We start from the raw sequence: 12118 nt of genomic DNA on the forward strand, positions 1-12118 counted from the left end.
TAAAAACAAGATTTCCATATCAAGTGATTTTCATTTATCTGCATTTTTAGATTATTCAGGTCAATGCTTCCATTTTGAGAGAATTAAACTTCTTACATTTATTTTAAGAAATGCTCGAGTTCATTTGGTTATGAACTTTCAGCTGAACAATCTGCAATATGTAAGAAGGGTTTAAAATGAAAAAAATCTCCCATTCTAGTAGAGAGAAAGAAGAGTTCACTTATCTTCTTCTTTACCACCCTCAAGTCTCAGAGAATATCTGTGTCATAGCCCAGTGTGTTTATTAAAGTTTTAAATATTTCTGTAAAAGCCTGCTATGGACAGATATTAATAATATGCCAAAAAGAAAAACATAAGTTTTGCTAATAAGAAACAAAGGTAAAAACAGAACTGTTACTATGTTGAAAGAACTTTTTTTTCCTCAACCTGGAAACTAACAGTTTCTTTATCACTATTAAAAGTAAAAAATATAGAAAGAAAATCATATACTATTTAAGAACCTAGAAAACGAATAATAAAATGAACTAAAAGTCATAAATAAATACAAAATTACATTTTACTAAAACCAGTTATGAATGCAATGTTAAAGGAAAAGAATTTATTCATAATACCAACCAAACCCATTAGACATCTCACAATAAACTAACTAAAAACAGTAAGACCTAGATGAAGAAAACTATTAGTCATACAAGACTGCAATTTTTTAAATGTCTGTATACCTCATATGGGGAGCTTTTTTCTTAGAGTCCATTTTTTATGAGTAATTAAACAAAACAAATACATGTAAAGATATTAAAATATTTTTAAGATTAATAACATTATAGCTTAGTTTCTTACATTTAGAACAAGTTATAATGAAAAACATGCAGCAAATGATAATTACAGAAAATTGAAGCATGCAAATTGCCTCAACTCTCAAGGGCCTACCCAGATCCTCCCATTAAAATTAATCTCTTTGTCCCTGATTCTATTGTTCAACTTCTACATAACACTATTACAGCACCTACACAATGTTCAGTTGACCCTTGAGTAGGGAGGGGGTTAGGGACACCAACCCTCTGTGCAATAGAAAAATCCTGTATAACTTATAGTTGGCCCTCCATATATGCAGTTCCTCCATATACCAGGTTCCTCCTATACACAGTTCTGCATCTTCTATACACAAGATTCAACAAACCGTGGATAGTGTGGTACTATAGTATTTACTATTTTAAAAGTCCACGTATAAGTAGACCTGCGCAGTTCAAATCTGTGCTGTTCAAGTCAACCGTAAATAAATTTTAGTAAGTCCTAACACACTACTTTGCATACAGTAAGTAGTCGGTAACTGTGGAATTCAAGGGTAATCCTTCATCGCAAAGTAGTACAGTATATTGAGTGTTGAGCTGCTGTAGCACATTGAGCTGTTACTCTATTCAATGAAACTTTCATTTATTTTCTTTTACTAAAATTTATGTTAAATTGGAGATAATACGGCAAAAATAATACTGTCCCAAAAGTCTGATTCATACATTTATATTAACATACTTAAGCCTAATGATGTTATAAATAGTAACAATAATAATTTGCAATAACAGTTTGCATTATGGAGTTAACATTTGCTGGAAACACATATTATTTCATATGTTTATTTAAGCCTCACAGTAAATTAAATTAGCTGCATTTTGGAGGTGAGGAAAGTGAGACACTAAGAGGTTAAATAATTATCCAAGGTGACAGTGCCATTGCCAGAATATGGATCCAATCAGTATAATTCCAAAGCCCAAACTCTTAACAATGTTACATTCTTTTATAGCTACAAAGACAGATGGATAGATAGATAGATAACCAATGCCAGAGCAAGTTTGTATCAGAGAATCTTCCTGAACATTAATAAGAAATAAAATAATTTTAATAATAAAGCACTTTCAATAATTGTACTAACAGAATAGCTATAAATATAACATAGTTTAAAAACAATCTGAAGGACGTCTACAAGTACATTTACATATTGACAACATAGTTAAATGGCTTTAGTAGGCCGACTTTTAAAAAAATATCTAAATCTGCAGTGCATTTAAAGCCTTACCATTCAAATGTAAATCTATTTCCTTATTTCCCTTAACATCACCATGGACTTTGAATTTTAATACGTGCAACTACTAATGAAAAAATGAACTTTTCTCAATAAGGTGAACTAAAAATGAAAAAATAGTAGAAAACTTTTACTTCTCATATTTTATAGATTGATTTTAGCCATTGCCACATTAAATATAATTCACCAGATGTGACATATTGTTTATTTAGTTAGATTGCTAATGTGGCCCTAAGAAATAAAAATGAATTTCATACATCACATCACTGTAGAAAAGTCATAGACAGAAAAATACTATTTTGCCAAATTTAGGAAATAAGGAAACTATAAGGAATTGTTTAAAGCTTCATAAACTACCAGGGAATGTGCAACAGTGAATAAGAAAGGTATTTATCTTTCATTCTCTTTTGTTTTCTATTGCATTGTACCTCAGCTTTCCACATGTATAATGTCAGCAACAAAAATAATATGAAATAACTGAAGTAGTCTTAAACCTAGCAGAGAAGTATATCATCCCCAAAGGGAAACATATTTCTAAAAGTACTATGCCTGGTGGAATGATAAAACTTACTATTTTAATTTAAAAGTTTTTAGCTAATATATGTATTCAAACGTTCCTTTTGCCTATGTTGGCAAAAAATTAAAATAATACTTTGGTAATCTTCATGACATTACATTTGGCAATGGATTCTTAGATATGCACCAAAAGCACAAGCAACAAAAGAAAAAAGAGATAGACCGGACTTCATCAAAATTTAAAACTTTGGTGCTTTGAAGGACACTGTCTAGACAGTGAAAAGACAACCTACAGAATGGGAGAATATTTGCAAATCATTTATCTGATAAGGACCTCATAACTAGACTATATGAAGAACTCTTAGAATTCAACAACAACAACAAAACCAAATAACCCAATTAAAAAAATGAACAAAGGACTCGAAAAGACATTACTCTGAAGATATACAAGTGGCCAATATGCACATGAAAAGGCAAAAAGACTCAAACAAATATTTGTACACCCATATTCATGGCAGTATTATTTACAATAGTCAAAAGGTGGAAGCAACTCAAGCATCCATCAATGGATGCATGGATTTAAAAAATGTGGTATATACATACAACAGAATATTATTCAGCAATAAAAAGGAAGGACACATGCTACTATATGAAAGAACCTTGAAGACATTATGCTAACTGAAAAAAAACAATCATTAAGGACAAATACTGGATAATTCCACTTATTTGAGGTGTCTAGAGTAATCATATTCATAGTGACGAAAAGTAAAATAGTGGCTGCCAGGGGCCGGTGTTGGGGAATGAAGAGTTATTATTTAATGGTTATACAGTTTTAGCTTTGCAAGATGAAAAAAGTTTTGGAGATGGATAGTAATGATGGTTGCACAACGATGTGAATGTACTTAATGAAACTGAGCTACACACTTAAAAATGGTTAAAATGGCTAATTTTATATTATGTACATTTTACCACAATTTTTAAAATTGTTTTAAAATGGGCAAGAACTTGAATAGACATTTCTCCAAAAATAACATATGATGGCCAACAACTTCATCACTAGGCATTAGGGAAATGCAAATCAAAACTACAATGAGAAGTAGTTTTACACCTACTAGGATAGCTAAAAGTTTTTGAAAATGTAAAATAACAACTGTTGGCAAGAATGTAAAGAAATTGGAATCCTCCACGTTGCTGGTGAGAATGTAAAATCGTGCAACCACCATGGAAAACAATTTGAACAATTTGGCAGTTCCTCGAAAAGTTAAACATAAAATTGCTATATGACCCAGCAATTCCTCTCCCAGTTTATACACAAAAGAAATAAAAACTTGTATTCAAAAAAAACTTGTGCAGTAATGTTCATAGCAGCACTATTCACAATAGCCAAAAGGTGGGAAAAAACACAATGTCCATCAATGAATAAATGGGTAAAAATATTGTGATATATCCATACAATGGAATAATATTCATCCACAAAAAGGAATGAAGTACTGATAAATGCTACAACAAGAATGAACATTAAAAACATTATGCTAAGTAAAAGAAGCCAGTCACAAAGTCACATATTTTATGATCCAATTTACATGAAATATCCAGAATAAGTAAATTTATAAAGAAAGAGAGCAGATTAGTGACTGCCAGGGACTGGGATGACTGCTTCATAAGTATGGCATTTTCTTTTGGAGGGAAGGAAATTTTCTGGAACTTGACAGCGGTGATGGTTGCACAATATTATGAATGTAGTAAATGCCACTGAATTGTATACCTAAAATGGTTACTGTTATGCTATGTGAATTTGACCTCAAATTTAAAAAATGCTAAAAATGGGGTTATGGTTGGAAGCAATATATAAATAACAGAAGTATATGAAGTAAATTACTTCACAAAATCCCCATGGACTATTATATAGGCATTAAAATAATTTGGAGACTGTAAATGAAATCATTTTCATAAAAGTAAATTAAAACAACAATTGTATATTAAATATATGAAAGGTTGCAAACACATATAAATTGCAATGTGGAAAAGAAACAACCCAGGAGTGTTTTCTTCTTAAAGTTATGGAAACATTTATATATATAACATAATCTATCTGAAATACACTTTTTGTCCAATGAAATTCTTGGCTATAGAAAATTCAGTAGTAAAAAGCTTTTTGGAAAACAGGATGGCTCCAAAATCCTTACCTTTTTACTTAATAAACATAAAATACTATGACTATTACTACAAAATACTACAACTAATGCTACAAAATACTATGACTCCACTAGGTAAGGTCTAAACTTCGTGGATTCCGTTGTACACATCTCTACTGCTGCTTCTGTATACAATGAACACAGCACTAAGCTGCGGCTTTTGGCTAATAAGGGCTACTGGATCCTCCCTGTCCATATTAACACCACTTCTGCATTAATAGTTAAGAGTTAGGCCTAAGAATCAGATACTTTCTTCCTCTTATTAGCAGTATGATTTGGGTATTTTACTTAACTTCTTTGTGTATTTGGTTGTATGTAAAATGGAGATAATTGTGATTCCTCCCATACAGTTGTTGTACAGCTGAAATGAGATAATGAATATAAGCTATGAGTACAGTGCCTAGAACACAGAAAATGCAAGCGTCAACCAATTTGTGCATTACAGCCTCAATCAGGGCAGAGCTTTCCACATCACAAAATTTCAATCAGCACCAAACCTGCTATTTCCAGGGCAGTTTTGTTGACTCTAAGGCACAATTCATCATTCTGTGTTTCTCAACCCTGAGTGTATATTAGAATCATTTGGGAAGACTTTGAAAGGAACCAAGAATCACCCTACGATAAACTAAGAGACTGATTTAATTATTTTAGGGATTGACCCAGACATCCGTATTTTTTAAAAGCTCTCCAGGTGGCTTTAATATGCAGGTAGTGTTAAAACGTTTTATCTAAACCAGGCCCAGGCCCAACTCTCTCTACAAAGATTTCTCATCTTATCACAGCCAACAACTGAGGCTTTTCTGTGAGTGCTCTACAGGCTATTCCATTTAGAAAAAGTAGATTAAAGATTTAAGGAACAAGGACTAATCTAGAAATGAAGAAGGATTACTGAAAAAAAAAAAAATTTAAAAGAAAATTTTTTAAAGAAAGACCAAATTTCTTTTTTTAAAAAGTAGGAGAAAGAAGCAGCAGGACAGAGAAGAAAATAGAGAAAAGAAGGGTTTCATGATCGAAAAATGATAATAGTTAGCTCTTATAATGCTCTTTTAACGTGCTTCAATTCCTATTATATGTGACTCTATTACATATGATCTCATTTGATCTTTACAATAATCCAATGAAGTATTATCATCTTCCTTCTACATATGAGAAAAATGAAGCACTGAGATGCTAAGTGAATTAACTAAAGCCATACATTTAAACAGTGGCAGAGTTGGAATTTCAGCCAAGGACTGATTCTAAATCCATTCTCTTAAACATTATGTTATACTATCACCATGTCAAAAAAACAAAAAAAACAAAAAAAACTTACGTGACGTAAGGCATACACAAAACCTTTCTTACTCCTAAAGTAAAATGTAAAATGATAACTTACTATTATTAAAAAACAAATTATCAGCAGTGATTATTTTAGAATAGTAAGATTACAGGTAATTTTAAATTTTAATTTATCTGCATTTGGTAAATTTCCTATAGTAATCATGTATTCATTTTGAAATAAGAAAAAGTAAGATTTTCTTAAAGCAAGTATATCACAGAATTTTTATAGTTCATAGTCCCTAATAAATATATATTACCTTCCAAAATATTGAGACTTAATGGAAAAAAACTTCTTTAATAAAATATATTTTCCACAAGAGGCATATCTTTCTCAATTTTCTTTTCTGTAGTAAAAATACACTGAAGTGAAAGAAAAAATAATTACCTGTACACTGTCCTCCGTTGGTTGGATCTCCATAATAACCTGGCATGCAGTCTTGACACTGCTTTCCTGTGGTAAGATTTTTACACTGTTCGCACACGTTATTACTGATGCAAGTGCTATGTCCGTTACACTGGCAAGCTAAGGAAAATAGTAAAAAAAAAAAAATTTAAAATATCTACATAACAGTATCAAGCATAACTGCCATCAAGACAAAGAATTTATTTTACAAATCTGAATGGTAGCAGAGTCCAACGGGAATTTCCCAAGTTTTTTTTTAATGTGTGTCTCAAAATATTAATATAGGACACTACATACAATAAATTCTGTGTTGAAATTTTGCCTATGATCTGTAAAATGTAGGGGTTAGAAATTTAAGTGAAACATAAAAGTTATAGCTAAGGAGGAAATATCTTTTAACATATTCCTTAAAGATTCATGTGACAATTATGTCTATTAACAGGAATAAATAAAAGAGCTTTGACAAAGAATGTTAAAATGCATCTTAATTATATTTACATATAATAAAAAAGGATCAATAAATATAGAAAACTGTGTGGTAATAAGTCCTTACTTCAAGAAAATACATTAGTGTAAAATTAGCAAACATAGCACTTTTAAATTACTTTGTATAAATGTTTATCTTCTCTGGGCAAGAAAAGCTTCAAGGCTTAATTAAAATTCTATTTGAATGTGAACTAAACAGAAACAGATTTAAAGCACGAGAATTTTTTATGTCTTCTTAATATGAGGTCTAATATGTTTTCATATTAATATTACAATAGAACTAAAAATTTCAGATGAGAGATAAAGTTCGTATATGAAAGCTCATGTTTAGTGTCTATTGGGGGCATAATACTGACTTAGTTTGGTAGCGTCTTGTTGAAACATCATCATCACTGTCACTTTCATAATCATTTTCATCATTATTACAACTAAGATAGCATTTAATTGAGCTCTCTCTCGCTCAAGCCAAGAAAGCCAATGTTTAGTCGATTGCAGTTGTTTGTTGCTGGAATCTATATTCTGCTTGGTCAGTTTACATATTGTATCAGTTTTTAAAATATTGTAAATACTACCCCATGGCTAGATAGTGAACCAAGTGGCATACATGAATTATATAATTTAATCCTCACAACAATTCTGTGTGGAAGGTACTATTTTTAGAGTTCTTTCTAAGATCAGGAGGCCTGGATTAAGCAACTACCCAAAGCCACACATTTAAAGTACGGCAGAAACAAATGCACAATCAGGATGTATGAATCAAAGACCAGACATTAAATCTCATGCCTATCATACGTAGAAAATTTGAAAGTAAGAGGGAAATCCCAAGAGACTAGCATAAGGTCATCAACATGAGTTAACATCAAAGAGTAAAGAAAAAAAAAAGTAAAAAACAAATACCTATATCTTACAGAAATTTTCAGAGGCATAACTCTATTGCAACATAGTATAGAAATGACATGCAGTCATCATGGAAAAATGTTAAGTAATCTTCCTCTTTATGAAACTGAGAAAATTACAATATAGTTTTCAAATTTTATATTACATTATGAAACAGCTAGGAGAAAATTTAATAACAAGAAAAATATTCGTAATAAATTGAGTGAAATAAGGATTCAAATAATATATTTAGAATGATCACAAATGTATTAATATGCCCATGGAAAAGTTAATGATGGTTATCTTAGTTCAGTAAGATTTTTCTGCATCATCAGTTTTCTAAAATAAATTCATATTACTTTTATAATAAGGAAAAATAATGACAAGAACTTTAATTTTTTAACATTGTGCTTAAAATTTTAAGTAATTTTTTCATAGAAAATTTTATGTAAAACCACTAAGGTTAATTCACTCAGGTGAAAACAAAATTTATTGAGTGCTCACTACATGTAAAGCATTATCTGAAAAAGTCAAAGTAAGAGATGGGTTACTATAAGCATTTTTATGAAACCCTGGCTACATTTTTTCATCAGAAAAACAAATGTCTTAACTTCTGAATAAAATGACTAGATTTACCAATCTCATCTAATATCCTCCTCATAGATTACCACTGTAATAATAAAAAAACTTGCCAGCAACAACAAGAGTTGGGGTATGATGACAACTACGTAAGTAAAACTAGAAGGTAGTAACCTACTATACCTCTGGGAATTAAAAGAGGACTCCTGGCATAATGCCACTCAACTGTAACTTTCCTGAAAGCGACAAGTTCTGAAGGCAGTTCTCGGCCATGGTGCAACCAAGAAGCATATCAGCTGCTAGAATGAGATACAGGAAAGTCTAATGTTCCAAGTAATGAATATATCATACAGAAAGCTGGTATAATTTAGACCTAACTGCTGGCAAAATTTCCAGCAGAAAAAGGATAGTCATCGTTGCAGCTTATAACTAGTATGGCAGCAATGGCAAATGATAAGGCATGTTATAGAAAGCAGGACCCAGATGTAATAATGGCTGTATCAAACACAGGAAAAGGCTATACTATAAAGCCTATGATGATGTTTTATTCTCCACTGCCATCAGGGGGTTGGATCAACAAGTAATGTAAGCTTGTATCTTATAGTTCTTCCAGGATACACTGTTACTTGAAAGGTTCTAATAACAACCTGGTTCTGGAACATGAATGAAACTAAAGAGAAGTCATCCATACTGTTTTGTTTAAATTTTAAAACCAGCCCAGATGGCTTCTCATCTATGTACACACAAACAGAAAAAAATGAAAATAAAACATAATGAAAAACACAGCACTTGATATGCAAATAAAGTACATCGTTTTGAAAAATATGTGCTCTCTAAAACAGATGTAAAACATGAAAAAGTATCTGTTTGGCATTCTCAACAAAATTCAAAAAAAAAATATACACAGAAAATCAAGGCTAAAATTTACCCAAAACTTTTTTTCAAAACATAGCCCTTTACAAGAAAAGGGAATTATCATTTCTAAAAATAAAACAGGGATTCAAAATAAGAATGTGAAAGAGAAGTGTGAGCTAGTGACAGAACTTTACTATACATGGGGATAGACTAGCAACAGCTAGTAGGTATGGGTTTCAAAACCCAGCAGGGCCAGGAGATATAATCTCTAGCATACTCAAATAAGGGAGCTAAACGGAACCATATTTAAAATGCTTAAAGCCTTCAATTGTAGCCCCTATCTGTGAAAAAGGTACTAAAATACATCACAAGCCCAAAGAAGCAGAAAGGAACCTTAACATGGGTACGAATGTATGAAAGACAAAAGTCACTTGTGAGAACTTAAAGCCTATACTGATCATATGGGTTGGGTTGAAATTCACACTTTCCATATGGTAGAGAAACCCCAACATCAAACAATAGTGTTAAAACCTGTTCTGTAAACAAGAAAAGCCTCATGCAAAAGTAGATATAAATGGACCCTTGAAATACTTCTTCAACTCAGGTCACACAGAACAGAAACTGGAAAATCTTGATTCTGCAAACTGCAAGATAGTAAGTATTTTAGGCTTTGCAGACCATAAAATCTCTTCACAACTACCACTGCTGCCACTGCAGTACAAAAGTAACCATACACAATACACAAACAATTGATAATAGCTATAATCCAATAAAACTTCATTTACAAAAACAGGCAGTGAACCAGGTTTGGCCATCACACCTTCATTTGCAAGCCTTTGATACAGAAATAAAAGACAATGAAAACAACAACAACAACAACACTTACTGAATTAAACCTCAAAATGAAAAATCACAAAGCATCATAAAGAAGAGTCAGGCAAAAGAGAGAGAGATAATAAAAATGAGAATTGACAACCCAAGAATTGGAGTAAAAGGACAATTAGAAGACAATAAAAATATTCAAAATAATTAAAGGCAGAAAAAATGAGAAAATTATGCTTAAAGAACTAAAGGTACGTATGATGACAATGTCTCAACAAAAAGAGAGTATCAATAAAAACACAGAAATTATAAAAAAGAACGAATGGAAATTATAAAGTAGAACAGTAAAATAACTGAAATGCAGGACCTCCCTGGCGGTTCAGTGGTTAAGACTCCACACTTCCACTGCAGGGTGCATGGATTCGATCCCTGGTCAGGGAACTAAGATCCCGCACGCTGCACAGTGCAGCCAAAAAAAAGCGGGGCGGGGGGGGATAAAATTCTACACATACTAACAGAAATAAAATAAAAGCATTTTAAAAAACTGACATGAAAAATACACTAGAGATTCAACAGTAAATTTGAACTGGCAGAAGAATTAGCAAATTTGAAGAAAGATCAGTAGAGACCATGGAAGCTGAAGTACAGAGAGACAACAGAATGAAGAAAAATAAACAGAGCCTCAGTTAAATGCAGGACACCACTAAGTGCACCAAACTATGTGTAATGGGAGTGTTCGAAAGATAGGAGAGAGAGAAAGAAGGCTAAAATTTATTTGAAGAAATAATTCCTGAAAAATCCCCAAATTTGATAAAAATGTTAATCTACACATCCAAGAAGCTTAACAAAATTTAAGTACAATAAACATGAAGAGATCGATAAATACATTATAATAAAAGCGATAAAAGCCAAAAACAAGTAGAAAATCTTGAAAGCAGCAAGAGAAAATATGACTCCTCACCTAAAAAAATCCCAATAAGATTAATAACTAGCTTTTAATCAGGAAAAATGGGGGTCAGTAGGCAGTGGGATAATATATTCAAAGTCCTGAAAATAAAACTGTCAACCAAAAATTTTCTATCCATCAAGACTGCTCTTCAAAAATTAAAGTGAAACATTCACAGATAAACAAAAATTGAGAGAATTCACTGTCAGCAGATATGCCTTACAAGAAATACTAAAGGAAGCTCTTCAAGAAGAACACATGTGACACCAGATAGTAATTTAACTCCACAAAATAAAACAAAGAGCACCAATAACAGAACTGCCATTATAAAAGAGAGTAAAAATATATCTTTTGTCTCCTTTCTTCTTTTACATGATTTTTAAAGATTGTATTTTAAATGATATAAAAAATGGTATTGTTGGGCCTATAAAACATAAAACGTAATGTATTCCCCCATAACACCACAGAGGAAGTGTATCAGAGAAAATCTATATTGGGCTAAGTATATGACACGGTATTACTAGATGGTAAACAAAGATCCACAGGAACAAACAAAGAAAACCAAAAATGGTTAATACAAAGATTAATATAACAAAAGTTATAAGTACATACTCATCCTCCTTTTTTTCCTCAGATTCTTTAAAAGACATAAAATTATATAAATAATAACTATAAAAATGGACTGTTAGGTTTGCAACATATACAGATGTAATACATATAACAATACCACAAAAAGGGAAGAAAGAGACTAGACCTATATGAATAACATTATTTCATCTCACTGGAATTAAGTTAGTATAAATCTGAAGCATATTTTAATAAGATAAGCTATATATGGTAAACCCTGGAGTAACCACTAAGAAAATAACTCATGGACTTCCCTGGTGGCGCAGTGGTTAAGAATCCACCTGCCAATGCAGGGGACATGGGTTCGAGCCCTGGTCCGGGAAGATCCCACATGCCACGGAGCAACTAAGCCCATGCACCACAACTACTGAGCCTGCGCTCTACAGCCCGTGAGCCACAACTATTGAGCCCGAGTGCCA

At 32.0% G+C, this 12118-nt stretch overlaps 1 protein-coding gene across 7 annotated transcripts in view; it reads right to left on the reverse strand.

The window, feature by feature from the left end:
- Window positions 1-12118, reverse strand: part of ATRNL1 (attractin like 1) — a 721245-nt gene that overhangs the window by 526551 nt on the left and 182576 nt on the right. For all 7 annotated transcript variants that reach the window (XR_009497890.1, XR_009497891.1, XM_059899416.1 and 4 more), the window contains exon 19: window positions 6491-6628. Coding sequence is in view for 5 of the 7 variants with exons in the window: in XM_059899416.1 (XP_059755399.1) it covers window positions 6491-6628 (138 nt within the window). In the remaining 2 variants the exon portion in view is untranslated. The remainder of the gene's footprint in view (window positions 1-6490; window positions 6629-12118) is intronic.

This window comes from Balaenoptera ricei, chromosome 16 (genome assembly GCF_028023285.1).
Source record: "Balaenoptera ricei isolate mBalRic1 chromosome 16, mBalRic1.hap2, whole genome shotgun sequence".
Taxonomy (NCBI): Eukaryota; Metazoa; Chordata; class Mammalia; order Artiodactyla; family Balaenopteridae; genus Balaenoptera; species Balaenoptera ricei.